The sequence below is a fragment of the Phyllobates terribilis genome, unplaced genomic scaffold (assembly GCF_046119375.1).
Source record: "Phyllobates terribilis strain yellow unplaced genomic scaffold, ASM4611937v1 Scaffold_35__1_contigs__length_13245226, whole genome shotgun sequence".
Lineage (NCBI taxonomy): Eukaryota > Metazoa > Chordata > Amphibia > Anura > Dendrobatidae > Phyllobates > Phyllobates terribilis.
Genome location: NW_027362795.1, coordinates 5,431,496 through 5,451,716, shown reverse-complemented (window position 1 = coordinate 5,451,716; position 20,221 = coordinate 5,431,496). Strand labels below are relative to the sequence as shown.

General features: G+C 41.5%; 1 protein-coding gene across 3 annotated transcripts in view; it reads right to left on the bottom strand.

Annotated features, from left to right (window-relative positions):
• The window catches only part of LOC141182615 (uncharacterized), a 65,594-nt gene that overhangs the window by 26,850 nt on the left and 18,523 nt on the right, over positions 1-20,221 (bottom strand). The window contains exons 7-8 of one of the 3 annotated variants that reach the window (XM_073660777.1): positions 17,526-18,333; positions 17,221-17,441 (exon numbers count right to left, since the gene is read on the bottom strand). The exons of the other annotated variants lie outside the window; for them this stretch is intronic. Coding sequence (XP_073516878.1) covers positions 17,221-17,441; positions 17,526-18,333 — 1,029 coding nt within the window. The remainder of the gene's footprint in view (positions 1-17,220; positions 17,442-17,525; positions 18,334-20,221) is intronic. 3 annotated transcript variants of the gene reach the window in all.

Sequence of the window (20,221 nt, the reverse complement as noted above, 5' to 3'; positions counted from 1 at the left end):
ATATTATTCGGCCCCTATACTTTCAGTGCAGCAAACTCACTCCAGAAGTTCAGTGAGTATCTCTGAATGATCCAATGTTGTCCTAAATGACTGGTAATGATAAATAGAATCCACCTTGTGTAATCAAGTCTCCGTATAAATGCACCTGCTCTGTGATAGTCTCAAGGTTCTGTTTCAAGTGCAGAGAGCATCATGAAGACCAAGGAACACACCAGGCATGTCCGATATACTTTTGTGGCGAAGTTTAAAGCGGATTTGGATACAAAAAGATTTCCCAAGTTTTAAACATCTCAAGGAGCACTGTGCAAGCGATCATATTGAAATGGATGGAGTATCAGACCACTGCAAATCTACCAAGACCCGGCCGTCCCTTTAAACTTTCATCTCGAACAAGGAGAAGACTGATCAGAGATGCAGCCAAAAGGCCCATGATTACTCTGGATGAAATGCAGAGATCTACAGCTGAGGTGGGAGAGTCTGTCCATAGGACAACAATCAGTCGTACACTGCACAAATCTGGCCTTTATGGAAGAGTGGCAAAAAGAAAGCCATTTCTCAAAGATATCCATAAAAAGTATCGTTTGAAGTTTGCCACAAGCCACCTGGGAGACACACCAAACATGTGGAATAAGGTGCTCTGGTCAGATGAAACCAAAATCAAACTTTTTGGCCACAATGCAAAATGATATGTTTGGCGTAAAAGCAACACAGCTCATCACCTTCAAAACACCATCCTCACTGTCAAACATGGTGGTGGCAGCATCATGGTTTGGGCCTGCTTTTCTTCAGCAGGGACAGGGAAGATGGTTAAAATTGATGGGAAGATGGACGGAGCCAAATACAGGACCATTCTGGAAGAAAACCTGTTGGAGTTTGCTAAAGACCTGAGACTGGGACGGAGATTTATCTTCCAACAAGATAATGATCCCAAACATAAAGCAAAATCTACAATGGAATGGTTCAAAAATAAACATATCTAGGTGTTAGAATGGCCAAGTCAAAGTCCAGACCTGAATCCAATCGAGAAACTGTGGAAAGAGCTGAAAACTGCTGTTCATAAATTCCCTCCATCCAACCTCAATGAGCTCGAGCTGATTTGCAAGGAAGAATGGGCAAGAATTTCAGCCTCTCGATGTGCAAAACTGATAGAGACATACCCCAAGTGACTTGCAGCTGTAATTGCAGCAAAAGGTGGAGCTACAAAGTATTAACTCAAAGGGGCCGAATAATATTGCACGCCTCACTTTTCAGTTTTTAATTTTTTTAAAAAGTTTAAAATATCCAATAAATTTCGTTCCACTTCACGATTGTGTCCCACTTGTTGATTCTTCCCCCAAAAATTAGAATTTTATATCTTTATGTTTGAAGCCAGAAATGTGGCAAAAGGTAGAAAAGTTCAAGGGGGCCAAATATTTTCACAAGGCACTGTACATAGCAGCAGCTTTTGTTTTGGACACAAGATTTTGTAAGCTGCCGCCACGACAAGGTAGACTCTTCTGGCAGGGCCCTACTCTACTCTAACCTATTAAACATTTCTTAAAATATCCAGTACTCTATTTAGGTATATTTTTCTTTAAAGGGAATGTGTCACATACATTTTTTCAAATAATATCACATACAAAGGGACAAAAACCGTCACACAATGGCTGGACCACATATTACCACCACATAGTAACCGAACACCACATACAAGGAACAAATACCACCACACCATGACCAGACCACATATTACTACATACAAGCAATACTATATACAAGGAACATAGAATTAAACCTCATACTCTTGTTCATGCATATTTGTATCCCACCCTGTATATAAACCGTTTATTGCAGGAAATTTGTGTGAAAACCACCGATGTTAGGAAATACACCCACATCTGATCTGGTGCAAAGCATAATATCCTGGCAAAGGATCATAGAGCCGCAGATATACCGAGCATTATCAATCATATCAACGGGAGGCAAATAGATGCATCATTGTAAAACAGACGAAAACAAGTATGTACAAAACACTTGTGAAATTACTGTAGAACATTGCAATGGTGAATCAGATTAGATGGAGCGTACAAATCCATGCTATCCAGGAGTTGGATGTATAACAGATCAATTGCAATGGGATACGTCTGCATAGAGTCTGATGCAAAACTTGATCGTGAGGCTATAGGTATAGCAAGCATTTCTATCTGTATCAATGAAAAACAGATTGTCATGGAAATATTGAAAATCTTTTCTTCTCCCCTGTCATAAATATTAAGAAGTCTCTCTCCCAGACTCCTCTTCCCTCCTCCCCTATAGTACTTGTCCATGGGAGAAGAGCTGACACTTTGGCCAGTGGCCTCTATGCAAATCAACACACACATGAGAAGGGCCTTGTAAGCAAATGCTGGCCCAAAAGGTGCTACCAAACCCAATTAACACAGGCTTGTGATAGATTTACAGCTAACTGAGAAGGTTGTATTCCCAGTGCTTCAAAGGGAATGTAACAAAGGCCTGTAGACGGCCCAAGCCAATATGGAATAACTAAAGTTCCATATGTCCGATAATAATGGGGCCTATATTTTTGATGGCAGGATCAGCTAAGGAATAATATGGATATTTTCCCGTCTCTGTAAGCCTCTCTGGGGAGCTGTGCCGCAAAAGTAACAAAATAGCAGACGGCAGCTATACCGTGTGTGGTCTCTGGAGAAAGGTAAAATCACAACAGAACATATGGAGTCACTTTTGGGCCTCTACGATCACCCCACGATAAGTTATCGCAAAAAAAAAGATATCTAATAAAAATATAAAGGCTAGAGACTAGCCCCCGTTATGTCATCACAGAGGGTATGTGGGCAGGTCTCCCATTAGGCATAAAAGAATCCACGGAGGATAGATCAGCACTTATGTTGGAAGTTACATATTTTGTGTAGCACGGGTCACATTCGCTGAACAGGATCGGAGTGCTTCCCTCCAACTATACTGAGTCGTCCCTGCGAGCTGTATAGAGAAAGTTGAGAATTGGAAGACAACAGTAATGTGTTGCCTGACAAAGGTTTTCTATAGAGTGTCATGTCCGCTTTATGAGATGTTACTATCCCTGTCAGGAAAATATCCAGAAATGGAGTGGAAATCAAAGGTTCACTGACAGTGGATTTTAAATTTAAGGAATAAGAATTCAAATACAAAACAAATTGTGACACTAACTGGGGGTCACCTCTCCATACCAAAAGTACATCATCAACATATCTACCAAACCAAAAACTGTGCTCAAAAAATGGATTATCATCAGAAAAAATGTAGATTTCTTCCACCACGACATGTACAGCATAGCCAAAGATGGTGAGAATTTGGAGCCCATGGGGACTCTAAGTACTTGTAAATAATATTTAGAATCAAACATAAAATTGTTGTGGGACAACAAATATTTTATGTTATAATGAACCATTTTAAATTCACAGAATATCCACTATATTTATTTAAATGGTGTTGAACGGCAATGATGGCCAATGCGTTTGGGATGGAGGAATACAGGTTGACAACATTGCTGGTGACAAACCTATATTCTTTCTGCCACACGAACCTGTCAAAAACCCTCAGGACAGACGTAGTATCTTTCACATAGCCTGGATACAAATGTTCACCAGCCATTGGCTTAAATTCTCATTCAATGAACCCATACCCAAGATAATAGGGCGAAGGGGGGGGGGGAGATACCCTTTTGTGTTTTGGGGAGCCCATGAAAAATGGGATAATCGGGTAACTGCCAGCGCTGAATTTTGTTATTAAACCCCGACAAATAAATGCCTTCCTCCAGAATAGTGGACAACATTGTTTTATACAAATTGTTAGGATTCATAGAGACCACCGGAGCAGATTTCATATATCAATAGTTCTAATAGCACATACTCCGGGGCATCAAAACATTGTGTCCATAGAGAATAATGATCTCACACATTTTTCTTTCTTTGGTCTTGAAAAAGTTAATTATCCGATAAGGGGTGGAAACAGACAGAAACCCCTTAATATGCGTGAAGCCTTCTGGATCTGACGTGTAAATACTAAATACCCTTCGGGTAATGAATTTCCGCAATGACCTGTTTTACATCTATTGATGAAATTCATACTGGTTTATTCCCAGCAGACATCTATATGGTGACATTCCAGGTTTTCTGAATTTATTTTGTGTTTTTCCGGTTATTATTTGCCGGTGTACTTATTTGCCTTTCTGTATATTGCGCTATCATTGCTGATTCATCTTCGCAGAACGCACATAAATGATGCAAATATCTTAAAGATTTTTCAGCAATGACGGAGTATTTCCATTGCAATGTTCTGCAGCTTATCTTCCATTTCTCATATATTTATTTTTGTCAGTTTTTTCACAATATAATTCAATGATTTGTTTTTCGTTGATACAGATAGAAATTCCCGCTACATCCACAGCTTCACGATTAAGTTCTGCATCAGATATTTGTTTTTGTCAGTTGTATTATAATGTAATGACCTGTTTTTCGTTGATACAGATAGAAATGCTTGCTCCATCTATAGCCTCACGATCAGGTTCTCCATCAGACTCTATGCAGACGTCTCCCATTGCCATTGATCTGTTATACATCCAGCTCTTGGATATCATGGATTTGTACGCTCCATCTAATCTGATTCGCCATTACAATGCTCCACAGTAATCTGATTCGCCATTACAATGCTCCACAGTAATCTGATTCGTCATTACAATGCTCCACAGTAATCTCACCAGTGTTCTGTACTTGTTCTCGTCTGTTTTACAATGATGCATCTATTTGCCTCCCGTTGATATGACAGATAATGCTCGGTATATCTGCGGCTCTATGATCCTTTGCCAGGATATTATACTTTGCACCAGATCAGATGCGGGTGGATTTCCTTGTGAATTTTCTACTATGTAATCAATTTTGATTTGCATATTTTTTTTCCCCTTTATATGTTCATTGTTATAGGTTTATAGTTTCTCCATACTGGTTATTGTGCATATTATTTGATATTATATCTTTACGTGTGTCAGATCGATAAGAACAATATTTGTATTCACAATTTAGACACTGATGCGTTTTCTCTGTTTATTGGACATTGTTATTGCGATACTCTATACTGAATCTATCATCCATCTCATGCATACATGTTCCTGTCCCTCTATAATCAGTATATCCTCGCACCTTCCGTTGCTATAGTTGATGGCATTTGTGATGTTCGGACCCTGTGATCTCACACCTGTACACTTAATCCCGGTGTTGTGTTCCTATATGGGATAATCCCCTGGCAGCTAACACCAGTGGTCTTCACACAAATGTCCTGCAATAAACAGTTTATATACAGAGGGGGATACGGATATGCATGAATAAGAGTATGAGGTCTAATTCTATCTTATTTTTCACCATCATGGTGTTTTGCATTTCTGGCTTGTTGTGTGATGCTAATTGATTTCTCATTTCGTGTCATGTGACTCCATTGTGCCTGTATATATATATATATATGACTTCATTGTCCTTTTCTCATCTGCTATAACTAAGGACACAACCCTAGCGCCAGAAACACATAAGAATTTTACATTTTTTGTTTTTTTAAATGATCCAATATATTTTTCTCATATTTTACCTGTTGGGGTGCTGATTTTCTCCTTTTCGTTTTCTTCATATGTCTGTGCTCACCAGCCGGACCGGCACCCTTCAGTGGACTATCTTCACCCTGTTTGGATTCTGCGTTGCAGCTCCCTAACCCTCCCTCCTGTTTCTTCACAATATTTTAACATGTATCCTAGGCCTCGATGTTCCCCATACAAACTTGCTGTTAGAATTGTTGAGACGGGAGAAAAAGGTCTGAGGAACGCAGACCGGAACGGACTGAAATATATAAAGAAGATCTGGTAAAATGTCCATTTTGATCACACTAATACGACCACACCAGGACAAGGGTTTCAAGTTATAATTCATTCGATTTTTAACCATTTGTTCAAGGATGGGGGATATCATTTAAACAATACAGATCATCCAAGTTCCCCAGAATTTGTATACCCAGGTACTTAATTGTGTCTTTTTGCCACTTAAAGGGAAAGTTAGAAGTTAGTTATTTTGTCAGTTCAGGGTTAAAAGTTATGTTCATGGCTTCTGTTTTAGAGTAGTTGACTTTAAAATTGCTTACATGGCCGAGTTATTCGAACTCCTTTATTATAGAGGGAAATGAGATCATTGGGTTTGAAACATAGAGCAACAGGTCGTCTGCATATAGAGCTAGTTTATAGTGATGTGAGCCTATAGTAACTCCACTAATATCTGGATTTTTGTGTAATGCTACCACGAAATGTTCCATCACCAATGTGTATAGGAGAGGTGATAAGGGACACCCTGGTCTCGTCCCCTTTTTAATAGAAAATGTGTCATATAGAAGGCCGTTTACCCTATCGATTTAGGGTCAGTGTAGAAGGATAAAATTTTAGATAACAAGAAAGAGTCCAACCCAATTTGTGGTAGGGCGCTCTTCAAGAAAGTCCAATGCACTGTGTCGAACGCTTTTTTAGCGTAGACAGAAACAAGGCACATTGGGAGCCCCTGTTTTTTGCATGTGAAATTAACATTTTATTTTTATTATCACGAGCTTCTCTGCCCTTAATGAAGCCAACCTGATCGTTGCTGAGGGTAGATAGGGGGAGAGCCGTGTTGTAATTACTTTAGAGAATATTTTGACGTCTACATTATTTAATGATATTGGATGAATATTAGGGCAGGTATTTGGTTCTTTTCCAGGCTTTGATAAAATCGTTATGTGAGCCTTAAGTGATTGGAGGCCAAAGGGGGAGTCTTCTGAGATATTATCAAACACTTTGGCTAAAAATGGTAATAACTGGGGGGAAAACATCTTATAAAATCTATTATTGAATCCATCTGGCCCAGGGCTCTTCCCGATAGGAGAAGCCAATAAATCATTCCCTATCTCTTGTTCAGTGAAAGCTTTGTCTAGTATCTCCTGCTCAGGGGTCTGTAAGGAAGGAACGGCAGTGTCCATAATAGATTTATCAATTTTTGTTTCAAGAATATTAGGTGGCATGTCGTGGTATTGTCCATGAATATTATATAGAGAACTATAAAAGAAACGAAATGCTTCCGCTATGTCAATGGGGTTATAAGTTTCTGGCCCGGGTGCCCCTTTTATTTTGGATACATATGTCCTTTGCATCTGAGGATGTAACCTTCTTGCCAATGAGAGACTACATTTATCTGTGAATTTGTACGAGTACCTTCACATGTGATCTTGGCATTTTGTATACGTTTGATCTAGTAAAGACCTTCCGTCCTTTCTTTTTTTCATTCAGATCATTTTTATTTAACAAAACAAAGAAAGACCAACATTTCTTTTTTTAAATAAACTTTGTGACAAAAAAAAGAAAAAGAAAGAAAAACCAGTAACAATGCAAGAACCGGTTTACAATGATATAAAACCCAATATCGCTCTATAGTACAATGGTTTGGAATAGTAATTTTACATTTGTACATAAATATCTGAATAATTCCTGACTGATTATTTTTTTCCCTATTGAGACATCAAAAGAAAAAGAATATATCTAAGAAGGGGCAATTGTGTGGACTGAGAAAATTATTATTTGCTGACACCTTGGATATAAGGATATAAATTCCTGGTTTACTGTAAGGAAATGGACAAACAATCCAGGATAGTATTTCTGTGAAGGTTCTTTGAAGCAATACCTGGTGTATTTAACCATTGATCCCATATGTGTATAGATTTCTTGAGAGCGTTCCTTTAATATAAGATCCACTTTCCAAGCATAGAGTGTTATTTATCCTGGATTTTAGTTCTGTTATGGTTAGGGGAGAATTGTCTATCCAATGTAGTGCCAACAACTTCCTGGCTTGGAATAATATTCTTGAGCTAGCTACTGCCATATGGGAGTCTGGGTCTACGTCCTCTCCCAGGAGTCCTAGGATACAGATTTTAGGTTCCAACTGAAGTTGTATCCCAAATACAGATAGTACAAGAGCGATCACCCCCTTCCAGTAGTCGCCAATATTTACACATTCCCACTTCATATGCATCAGGTGGGCATCAATTTGACCACATCTAGGACATGTGTCATCCGTTTGTATTCCAATTTTAAATAAAATACTTGGGGATCTATATACCCTATGAATGAGAAGAATTCGGGACAATCTTTGTGACTCTGACAATGAAAGTTTCGGTGTCAAATCCAGTATTTCCCCCATTGCTCCTCAGATAACGGACCCACATCGTCCTCCCATTTTGTCTTAACTATCAAAGGATATTTATCCAAATGTAGGGCCAGTAACTGCCTATAAATAAGGGTTAACAGACCTTTTGTATCCACTGCTTTAGCAATGGTATCTATTGGGTGATGTCTATCAATCAGTATGGCGTTTATTCTAGTACCCCTATCCTCCCACTCACTAATATTATTTAGTTTATGTAGCTCTGGTAAGTTAGAGTTGTGCCATAAAGGAGTATAGTTTGTGTACTTTCCAATCCCCAGAATATTTTTATCCCTATCCCACACCTTATATATTAACTTTAGTGTACGACATTTTGTCATTTTCTCGAGGAGGCCCTATATCTAGTACCGAGAATGGAAGCTTTCACTTGGTTCCTTCCATAAGTAGGTGCCCTGAAATTACACAATATTTATCCCATCCATGAAACTACTTTAGCTCCATTCTAGTGTTAAGCCGGTCGGCATATACCTGGAGGGAAGCAGATCATTTATGTTGTTTGTCAAGGAGATCAATCCGCTCAAGCAAATGGGGACTTTAGCTGTTCTCTCCTTTTTTTAGCTTTTGTCTAGGTTTTATTATTATCCCTCTGAGGACGCATGTGAGTGCTTCCCATTTAAATGGTAAGGCAGTTTCATCATGCTCATATATTTGAAGGAGTCTATAGTCTCAAGAAGGTCTGAGACACAGAGTGAGACTTTCGGCAGATTATCATTTAGGTTCCAACATCTGAAGCCTTGGTGGAGTCCGGCGTAGTCAGATCTATAATATAAAGGGAGATGCGAGTCTCTGTCTGAAGCCTTTATAGACAGCGCAAGCGCGACAAGCCTGCGCAGTCCGGCTCCAGACAGAAGCAGGCATGGAGCCGATACAGGTAAGAGGAGCGTATATGGTGCCAGAGATCACAGTATGCGTAGACACAGAACGCATACCGCGATCTCTGGCGCCATACTTACCTGACCGGGAGGAGCGTTGCCGCGGCGCCTTTCTTTGCCGGAGACCGGGGCAGGAGTGAAGGCGTCAGAGTCAGCATATGCGCATAGCGCTATCTGGCGCCATTTGCTGAAGACACATTTGCAGTGTGTCTTCAGCAAAATGGCGCCAGACAGCGTGGTATGGGCACGCGCTACTCCGGCGCCGCACTCCTCCCCCGGCCTCCGGCAGAACAGAACACTGGGCTGCGCTGGAGCACAGGGAAGAAAGGTGAGTATAAGTGCTTATTTTTTTGTATGTGAGCAGAGTGAAAGGAATGAGGGGTGCCATACATACCAGGATTGGGGGGCGAGGGGGCCACACATCAGGATTGGGGGATGAGGGGTACCAAGCATACCAGTATTGGGGGATGAGGGGTACCATGCATACCAGTATTGGGGGATGAGGGGTACCATGCATACCAGGATGAGGAATTGGGTGCCATGCATACCAGGATGAGGGGTACCACGCATACCAGGATTGGGGGGATGAGGGGTGCCATACATACCAGGATAGGGATGAGGAGTGCCATGCATACAAGGATTAGGGGGGTGAGGGGACCATGCATACCAGGATTGGGGGGGGGGTGAGGGGTGCCATGCATACCAGAATAGGGATGAGGGGTACCATACATACCAGGATAGGGATGGGGTACCATGCATACCAAAATAGGCATGAGGGGTACCCTACATACCAGGATAGGAATGTGGGGTACCATGCATACCAGGATGAGGGATGGGGTGCCATGCATACCAGGATAGGAATGCGGGGTACCATGCATACCAGGATAGGGATGGGGTACCATACATACCAGGATAAGGATGAGGGGTATAATACATACCAGGATAGGAATGCGGGATACCATGCATACCAGGATGAAGGGTACCATGCATACCAGAATAAGGATGAGGGGTACCATGCATACCAGTATAGGGATGAGGGGAGCCATGCATACCAGGATGAGGGATGAGGAGTACCATACATACCAGGATAGGAATTGGGGATACCATGCATACCAGGATGAGTAATGGGGTGCCATGCATACCAGGATAGAAATGCGGGGTACCATGCATACCAGGATAGGGATGAGGGGTACCATACATACCAGGATAGGAATGGGGGGTACCATGCATACCAGGATGAGGGGTACCATGCATACCAGGATGAGGGGTACCATGCATGCCAGAATAGGGATGAGGGGTGCCATGCATACCAGGATTGGGGATGAGGGGTGCCATGCATACTAGGATTGGGGATGAGGCGTGCCATGCATACCAGGATTGGGGATGAGGCGTGCCATGCATACCAGGATTGGGGATGAGAGGTGCCATCCATACCAGGATGGGGATGAGGGGTGCCATGCATACCAGGATAGGATGGTGGGGACAGGTTGGAGGCAGCACATACCAGCATGGGAGACCATATACCAATAAAAATGCTCGCCACCCGGGCGTAGAACGGGTTCAATAGCTTTTTACAATGGCAATGGCAAGGTTGGCAAAACTAGGACTATTCAGCCTGGAAAAGAGAGACAGTATAGAGACCTTGCCCGGGATTTGTTCAAAAGGAGGGATATTACGGTAACAAGAGGGCATTCACTAAGACTGGAAGAGAAACGGTTCCAGCACCAGCATAGTAAGGGGTTCTTTACGGTAAGAGCAGTGAGAATATGGAATTCACTGAGTGAGGAGACAGTAATGTCGGATTCACTAAACCAGTTCAAGCAGGGACTGGATGCATTTCTAGATACCAGGCAGATTTCAGCATATACTTAAAAATAAAATAAAATAGTAGGTTGATACAGGGATTTATTCTGACTGCTGGTTTCAGAGTCGGGAGGGAATTTTTCCTCAGGTGAAGATTGGCCAAATCATTTGGGGTTTTTGCCCTCCTCTGGATCAACTTTAGCAATTACAGAACTAACAGGTCGAACTTGATGGACGCAAGTCTTTATTCGGCTTTACTAACTATGTTACTATGATCTGACCATACAGCAGTTCCTACCTGAGATGTAGGTTGCCATGTAGGCAAGTGACGGCTAATTAAGAAAAGGACTATATGGCTATGCATATTGTGTAAAGGAGAATAACAGGTATAATCCTTTACGTCTGGATGTAGTATCCTCCATACATCGCCCAGTTGAGATCAAAGCACAATTAGCAAAGCTTTTGTTTGTGTTTTAGATTGGTGACTCCAGCCCAGGGACAGGTCTAAAGAAGGATCCAAGACAAAATTAAAGTCACCTCCAATGATGATAAGGTCCTCCACAAAATATTTTAGTTTGTTTAAGTAATGACGTCATGTCTTAATTTGGTCACAATTAGGGAGATAGAAGTTTGCCAAAGTCAAAATTTTGGAGTATATGGGAGATCTTAACAAACACGAACCTCCTCTCCGTGTCAGACAGTGTTCCTACAATAGTATGCAGCAGTGATCTGTGGCGGCCTATACTCAGCACCTTAGACTTCAAAACTGCATTTTTCTGGGACGCCAAGATGAATAATATCTATTAATAATCTGAGGTACAGTATATGATCGCCTCTAAAGTGTGACTCCTGAAGAAAGAGAAAATGTACGTGCTGTTTATGTCTGTGATAAAACACTTGAGCTCCTTTCTCTGGAACATTAAGTCCTCTGACATTCAATGAACAAGTTTTGAGTTGTGCCATATTATATGAAAAAAAGGGGGAATGGAAGAGAGAAAGATTAAGAGAAAAGAGGAATTATAGACGGTAGATAGTAACGTCTACCTCTCAGTGTCTAAGAAGTATAGATTATGAATATATCAAAACAGTAGGAAATTGCGAAACAAGCAGATCCCAATGCAAGTCCCTAACTGGGGGTTGTCTTTACAGGCGCAAGTCAAACTTTCAGTTCTAGGGTTCCTATTAGGGGGAACCATGGAATATAAAGCAAGTAATGTAATACAGCCTGATATTACAGTAGTATCATGTGAACTCAACTTATATGCCGGTCTAAGATCTTATATGAACTTAGACATTCTATATAGTGGAAGAGTGGCACCTAAAACTCTATTTAGATATATCTAATTATATGCTTAACCCCTTTACAACCCAAGGTGGTTTGCACGTTAATGACCAGGCCAATTTTTACAATTCTGACCACTGTCACTTTATGAGGTAATTACTCTGGAACGCTTCAACGGATCTCCCTGATTCTGAGAATGTTTTTTCGGGACATATTGTACTTCATGATTGTGGTAAAATTTCTTCGATATCACTTACGTTTATTTGTGAAAAAAACGGAAATACGGCGAAAATTTTGAAAATTTTGCAATTTTCAAAATTTGAATTTTTATGCCCTTAAATCAGAGAGATATGTCACACAAAAGAGTTAATAAATAACATTTCCCACATATCTACTTTACATCAGCACAATTTTGGAACCCAAATTTTTTTTTGTTAGGGAGCTATAAGGGTTAAAAGTTGACCAGCGATTTCTCATTTTTCCAACAAAATTTACAAAACCATTTTTTTAGGGACCACATCACATTTGAAGTCACTTTGAGAGGTCTTTATGACAGAAAATACCCAAAAGTGACACCATTCTAAAAACTGCACCCTCAAGGTGCTCAAAACCACATTCAAGAACTTTATTAACTCTTCAGGTGCTTCACAGGAATTTTTGGAATGTGGAAGAAAAAAATGAACATTTAACTTTTTTCACAAAAATGTTACTTTAGGCCCAATATTTTTTATTTTCGCAGGGGTAACAGGAAAAAATGGACCCCAAAATTTGTTGTGCAATTTCCCCTGGGCACGCAGATACCCCATATGTGGGGAAAAGACCACTGATTGGGCGCACGGTAGGGCTCGGAAGGGAAGGAGCGCCATTTGACTTTTTGATTGTAAAATTTGCTTGAATAATTAGCGGACGCCATGTTGCGTTTGGAGAGCTCCTGATGTGCCTAAACAGTGGAAACCCCCCACAAGTGACCCCATTTTGGAAACTAGACCCCCCAAGGCACCTATCTAGATGCATAGTGAGCACTTGGAACCCTCAGGTGCTTCACAAATTGATTCGTAAAAATGAAAAAGTGGAAAAAAAATACTTTTTCATTATTACGGATCAATTTGTAAAGCACCTAGGGGTTCCAAGTTCTCACTATGCATCTAGATAGGTGCCTTGGGGGGTCTAGTTTCCAAAATGGGGTCACTTGTGGTGGAGCTCCACTGTTTAGGCACATCAGGGGCTCTCCAAACGCAACATGGTGTCCGCTAACAATTTGAGCCGATTTTCCATTCAATATGTTAGCGGACACCATGTCGCGTTTGGAGAGCCCCTGATGTGCCTAAACAGTGGAGCTCCCCCACAAGTGACCCCATTTTGGAAACTATACCCCTCAAGGATTCTATTAAGGGGTATAGCGAACATTTTGAACCCAGAGGTACGACACAGAATTTGATAACATTAGGTCATCATATTGAATAAGTTGTCACTGCTCTTGAGCGCAAGTGCTCGCTACTTGAGGTTGCATCGGGTACTCAGGTATGCACCATGCATCACGGGTGCTCAAGTAAATGCTCGAGTCCCCGCCCGCATGTTTCACGGTTATTAGACACCCACAAAATACATGCGGGGATCGCTCGTGCATGGCATGCAATCCCCGCGAGGTTTTTTTGGCCGCAAAGCATATGGGGCGGAGACTCGAGCACCCGCGATACTCAGTGCATACCCGAGCACCCGATGCAAACTCAAGTAGCGAGCACTTGCGCTTAACACTAGTCGCCATATCGTCATCTTTTTTTTTTTTTTTACATTGGAAAAAAGAAACAACCCCAACCCTAACATTAGCACAACCCCAACCCCAGCCCTAGCGTTTATTTTTTACAGCATTCCTCATGCGGTATAAGTGATGAGATTACTTTATTCTTTGGGTCAGTGCGATTACAGCGATACCAGAATCATATCGGGTTTTTATGATTGACAGCTGTCACACACTAAAAGACACATTTTTTAAAATCTAGTTTTTGCATCGCCATATTTTGGCCTACAGAGTCATGTGACGGCTCGTTTTTTGCGGGATGAGTTGACGTTTTTATTGGTGCCATTTTCAGGCACGTGACATTTTTTGATCGCTTTCTATTCCTATTTTTGGGAGGCAGAATAAACAAAAACCAACAATTCAGGAATTGTGTTTTTTTACATTTTTTTATTCTGCTCCGCGTGTGGTAAAATTGATATGGTAGCTTTATTCTTCGGGTCAGTACGTTTACAGCGGTACCACATTTATATAGTTTTTCCATGTTTTGGCGCTTTTACACAGTAAAAGCTATTTTATAGAAAAAAATATTTTTTTGCATCGCTTTATTCTGAGAGCTATAACTTTTGGATTTTTCAGATGATGGAGCTGTATGGCGGCTTGTTTTTTGCGGGATGAGATGACGTTTTCAGCGGTACCATTTTTATTTATATTCATCTTTTTGATCGCGTGTTATTCCATTTTTTGTTTGGCGGTATGATGATAAAGCATTGTTTTTTGCTTTGTTTTTTTTTTATTTTTTTTACCGTGTTCACTGAAGGGGTTAACTAGTGGAACAGTTTTCTAGGTCAGGTCGTTACGGACGCGGCGATACCAAATATGTATACTTTTATTGTTTGTTTTTGTTTTTTTCATAATAATATTTATTGATGGGTACATTATATTTTTATTTTTAGTGGATTATTTTTTTTATATTTTTACAATTTTTTTTTAATTTTTTTTTCACTTTCAGACACTTTTTTTTACTTTTTTACTTTGTCCCACTATGGGACTTTCACTTTTTTTATTCTGATCGCCGACATGGCACAGGAATGCAGCACCATCCCTGTGCCATGCAGGCTGTCAGCGCTGGACAGGGAGAAGATTGTTTGGAGATGCATTGCGCATGTCCAAGCAATCTTCCTGCTGTCTGGTGACCCGGATGTTGTCATGACGACATCATGTTGTCATGACGACATCGGGTCGTCATGGCAACACCCGGGAAGCCGCTTCAGACAGCGCTGGAAGCCGGAAGAGGAGGTGAGTATCGCCGATCACCTCCCCTTGCCCCCGCAATGCCGCGATCAACTTCGATCCCAGCATCGCGGGGGTTAATGTGCTGGGAGCGGTGCAGGACTGCTCCCTGCACATAGTATCGGGTGTCAGCTGTAACAATCAGCTGACACCCGGCGGCGATCGCGCCCGCACAGCCTGTGTGCGTGCGCAATCGCCATGACGTACTAATACAGGTCAGGCTCTTAAAGCCCAGGGCACTGACGCGTATTAGTATGTCATGGGCTTTAAAGGGGTTAAAGAAGTAAGTAAGCATCTGCAAACTGTCTCTCATCAGGGAAGACAAGATTCATTTCAGGAGCTCATATGATTGGCAGGTTCCTTTCCCATCTGGCTGCATCACCATCAAGTTCATGATCCATTGAACGCCTTCTGTGACGTGCTGGAACGCTCTGTGGCAATGGTGGAGCAGGTGGCCAGTCAGATATATGGAATGTCCAGGGCATCACAAATAGGTCTCATGTTGCTTGGATCTTTGAAAATATACAGCTGGAATGGGTACCCCCAGGAGTACATCAGGCCATTTTCCCGGATGGCATCAAGTAGTGGTTTCAATACCCTTCTTTTAGCAAGTGTCATTCAGGATAGATATGTGAGCAATTATATGCGTTTTCCATTGAAATCACCAGGACCCAACTCCTCTGCTTTACTCACAATGGCCTCTTTTACAGTGAAAAAATGTATGCGACAGATAATGTCCCTTGGATGCTCAGGATCTGGGCCATGATTGCCTATTGTACGGTGCGCCTTATAAATCTCCACCTCCTTATCAATAGGATCACCAAGGATACTATGAATAATGATCGCAGTGTTGGCATAATCACTTGTGCATTGATGCTTTCAGGTATACCCCTTATCCAGATATTATTGTGATTTAAACAGATGGTTTATTTACTGGTTGTGAAGATCGTGTCTTAGTTTCTGAGCATTATGATGGCCTCTAACTTGGACAACATTATCCTCTAATCTCTGTACCTTGTCAGTAAGCTGTGACAGGATAGAAGTGAGGGGAAGTATTTCAGTATTGTATGTGGTCTCCAGCCTCTGAATATATTGCTCCATATCTTCTTTAGTAGGGATAGACGCAATCTGATATACAAATAAGTTATGTTGTTCCCCATATCAGAATAACCTGTGGCTGTGGGGTAAATGTCCCTGTGAAGCAAGCACTGCTCAGCATGGGGGCTTTGGTGAGAGTACAGGGAGATTTATGGAGCTGTTTTCTTGTGAGGCCTACATTAAGAGAGAAGTTGGTGCAGGACTTACTGTCTGGAGCTGTCTGGCATCATGAGGGTTAAGGATGCTTCTTTTTCCAAGCTGAGCTCAGGCAGTAAGAGCTCCGGAGCAGTAAGATAAGACCTTCCATAAGAAACGCTGCATACCAGACATGCTGACGGAGGTGGAGGACCTCAGATTAACCTCTGATCTCTTCTTTCTTTTCCATATCGAAAGTCATGTTTGAGGCTGTAAATTGCTTATAATTCCCCAAGGAGCATGGTCTGAAGAGAGTGCTTTCAGTGTGTGCATTCTCTTGGTGCTATGTCCAGGCCATGTCCTTCCTGTTGATGTACAATGCGTCTAAAGGTGGCGTTGATTGGGGGCAGGATTGTGTGATGTAACAATCTTGTATGATGCAACATCCTTACGGAAACGCGAGTTGTGACACCAATGGAACAGCGCCAGAACAGTAAGTGCGTATGAGTGTTTTTATTTTAACAAGACCAAACATTAGGAATGAGAAGGAGTTGTCCTAGTAGTGGACAACCCCTTTATGAAGATACAATTTTCGGTTAAAAATGAAAAAGGCTTCTCCCCTGTGTGACCTCTGAAGTTTAAGAGTTGATTTCCGTGTAAAACATTTCCCGCATTAAGAACATGAAAATGGATTCTCGTCTGTGTGAGTACTTTGGTAACTAAGAAGTGATGATTTCTTCACAAAACATTTCCCACATTCTGAGCAGGAAAAAGGCTTCTCCCCTGTGTGAGTTCTCTGGTGCTTAACCAAAACTGATTTCAGGATAAAACATTTCCCACATTCTGAACAGGAAAAAGGTTTCTCCCCTGTGTGAGTTCTGTTGTGCTCAACCAAATCTATTTTTCGGCTAAAACATTTTCCACATTCTGGACAAAGAAAAGGCTTCTCCCCTGTGTGAGTTCTCTGATGTCTGATACAACATGATTTCGCTGTAAAACATTTCCCTCATTCTGAATATGAAAAAGGCTTCTCCTCTGTGTGAGTTCTCTGGTGCTTAACCAAATCTGATTTCCGGCTAAAACATTTTCCACATTCTGAACAGGAAAAAGGCTTCTCCCCTGTGTGAGTATTGATATGCTCAACCAAATCTGATTTCCGGCTAAAACATTTTCCACATTCTGAACAGGAAAAAGGCTTCTCCCCTGTGTGAATTCTCTGATGGCTGATAATACTTGATTTCGCTGTAAAACATTTTCCACATTCTGAACAGAAAAAAGGCTTCTCCCCTGTGTGAGTTCTCTGGTGCTTAACCAATTCTGATTTCCGGCTAAAACATTTTCCACATTCTGAACAGGAAAAAGGCTTCCCCCCTGTGTGATTTCTCTGATGGCTGATAAAACTTGATTTCTCTGTAAAACATTTTCCACTTTCTGAACAAGAAAATGGCTTCTCCCCTGTGTGACTTCTGTGGTGATTAACAAGATCTGATTTCTGGTTAAAAAATTTCCCACACTTGAAACAAAAAAATCTAGTTTCTGCTGTGTGAATGCTTTGATGTTTAGGAGAAGACTTTTCGAGGGAAAAACTATTTCCATATTCTGAACATGAAAATGGCTTCTTTGCTTTAGGAGCAATTTGTTTTTTAATGCTTATTTTGTGACTTTGATTTTCCTTAGTAGTCGGTAATGAATCAGAAGACAGGACCTGTTTCAAATGATCAGATGGCAGATCTTTGCTGTGAATGGATGATGGTATATCTGGAGCAATGGCATTCACTTCAATTGTATCCTGTGGGATCTCAAGATCATCTGATTTAAAAATTGAAGATGTGAGCTGTCCCTCTGATCTCCTGGTACTGTCATCTGCCAAGAATAAAACCAATTATTATTTATGAATAACATATCCTTAAAGTTTATATTGTTGAATATTGCTACTTAAACTCTCCGTAAAAATGTACTTTATGTAAAAGTATCATTATTTAGCAAGAAAACATCACAGAAAAAATCAGCCTTACCAACACCAAATCAGATAACAAATGCATTAGCATTTTAGTGTTGGTTGGGTGTACAGGGGTGTCTGTCCATGTGGGGTGCACTTATATAGTGCTGGGCAGCCTTCCTACCCAGTATGGACATCATCAGTATCCTAAGTCAGACACTGTGCATCAAAACTACCTGTGTGACTATGCAAGCTTCATCTGTGTGCATCTTTAATACTAGGCAACCACTCCCTCCATGAATTGGTACGATTGTGAGTGGTTGCTCCATAAGTATTTTGCACCTGCGCGGCCCCCACCTTTATCATGGGGGTCTGCGGCATCCTGCTAGTGCATTTGTTATATGATTTGGTGTTAGTAAGGCTGTATCTTTTTCTGTGATTTTTTTTTTTATTTTGCCCTATGTTAGCCGTCATTATTCACCAAGACAATAACAGTTCACAGTCTAATAGAAAACCTCATAGGATGAACCAGTGGAGCGTGGTGTTCAACTGTTTGTTAATTCTGCCTCCCAAATATGGAATAAAAAGCCACCAAACAATGTTATGTAGGTGAAATAATACCAATAAAAACTTCTACTCATCTCACAAAAAACAAGTCCCCACTCAGGTCCATCACCTGTCAATGGAAAACCAGAGGTTTCCACATTATTAGTGGCTCAAAGGCTTTTGAAAAGCAACATGGCTTCCATAAACCAATCCAGCAATATCCGCTCCCCCAAAGTCAGATCTCCCCCTCACTTCTGAGCCTTGCAGTGCGCTCAAAACACATTTAGCATCCATGTATTTGGCATTACTACAGTGAGAAGAACCCACTTAATTTATGGTGTGTGTCTCCTGGAGCACAATCTGGGCACTATGTGTTGGGTAATGAAATTATATATTTGTAATTTTCACTCTCCATCATCCACTGTGTGCTAATTTCCAGAAAGTGCCTGTGGAGTCAAAATAGTCACTACTCCTATAGATTATTTCACTGAGGGTTATAATTTCCAAAATTGAGTCACTTTATGGGGATTTCTACTGCTCTGGTTTTCTGACATTTGGTCACATTAGGGCTTCTGCAAATAGTGGGTCCCATCTCCTCTGGGATCTGCTCCTGCGACGTCTGCTACTCTCACCAGGAGCCGCCTTATTCATCCTGCAGGCGGCGCTGGTGATGGAGGAGATGTCACAACCGGAAGCTCTGGGCGGCGCAGGACTTGTCCAGCCACTAAGATTAGGGTGACTGGGACCAGTAGTTGTCACGGGTGTGTTGCCACGAAGATCGTCACGAGTACACAGCCTGACTTCTCGCAGCTGACTTGTTGGTGCTTTGTGCTTTCTCGGCAGTGAAGGAGTTAATTCTCTCTCTCTCTAGGCTAGCTGAGGTCCAGCCTCGCCCAGCTGCAATCAATGCTTCTTTAGTGAGACTCCTTCATATTCCTGCAGGTCTGTTTGGGAAGTGTCGGTGAAAGCTTTTCATTCAGACTTACAGAGCGGAGCGTGGTGTTTGGAGTTGCTGAGATAAGTGTATTTGGAGTGTATTTTCCCTTCCTCGCTTTATCATTTATCTCCTTTCCCGTTGGTGTTCCCTCTGTTGTAGTTGTGTAGAAGTTGTATGCAAGGTGGTTTTGGTTTTTCCCTTGTACGGTCTCGTTCGTCTAAATACTGTGTGTGGGCATATTATTTCTGGTTCCCAATTGTTGTGATCGGGGTCCTTCTCAGGACTAGATTACTGAGGTGCAGGGATCCTCAGGAGGTAGGGGTTACGCT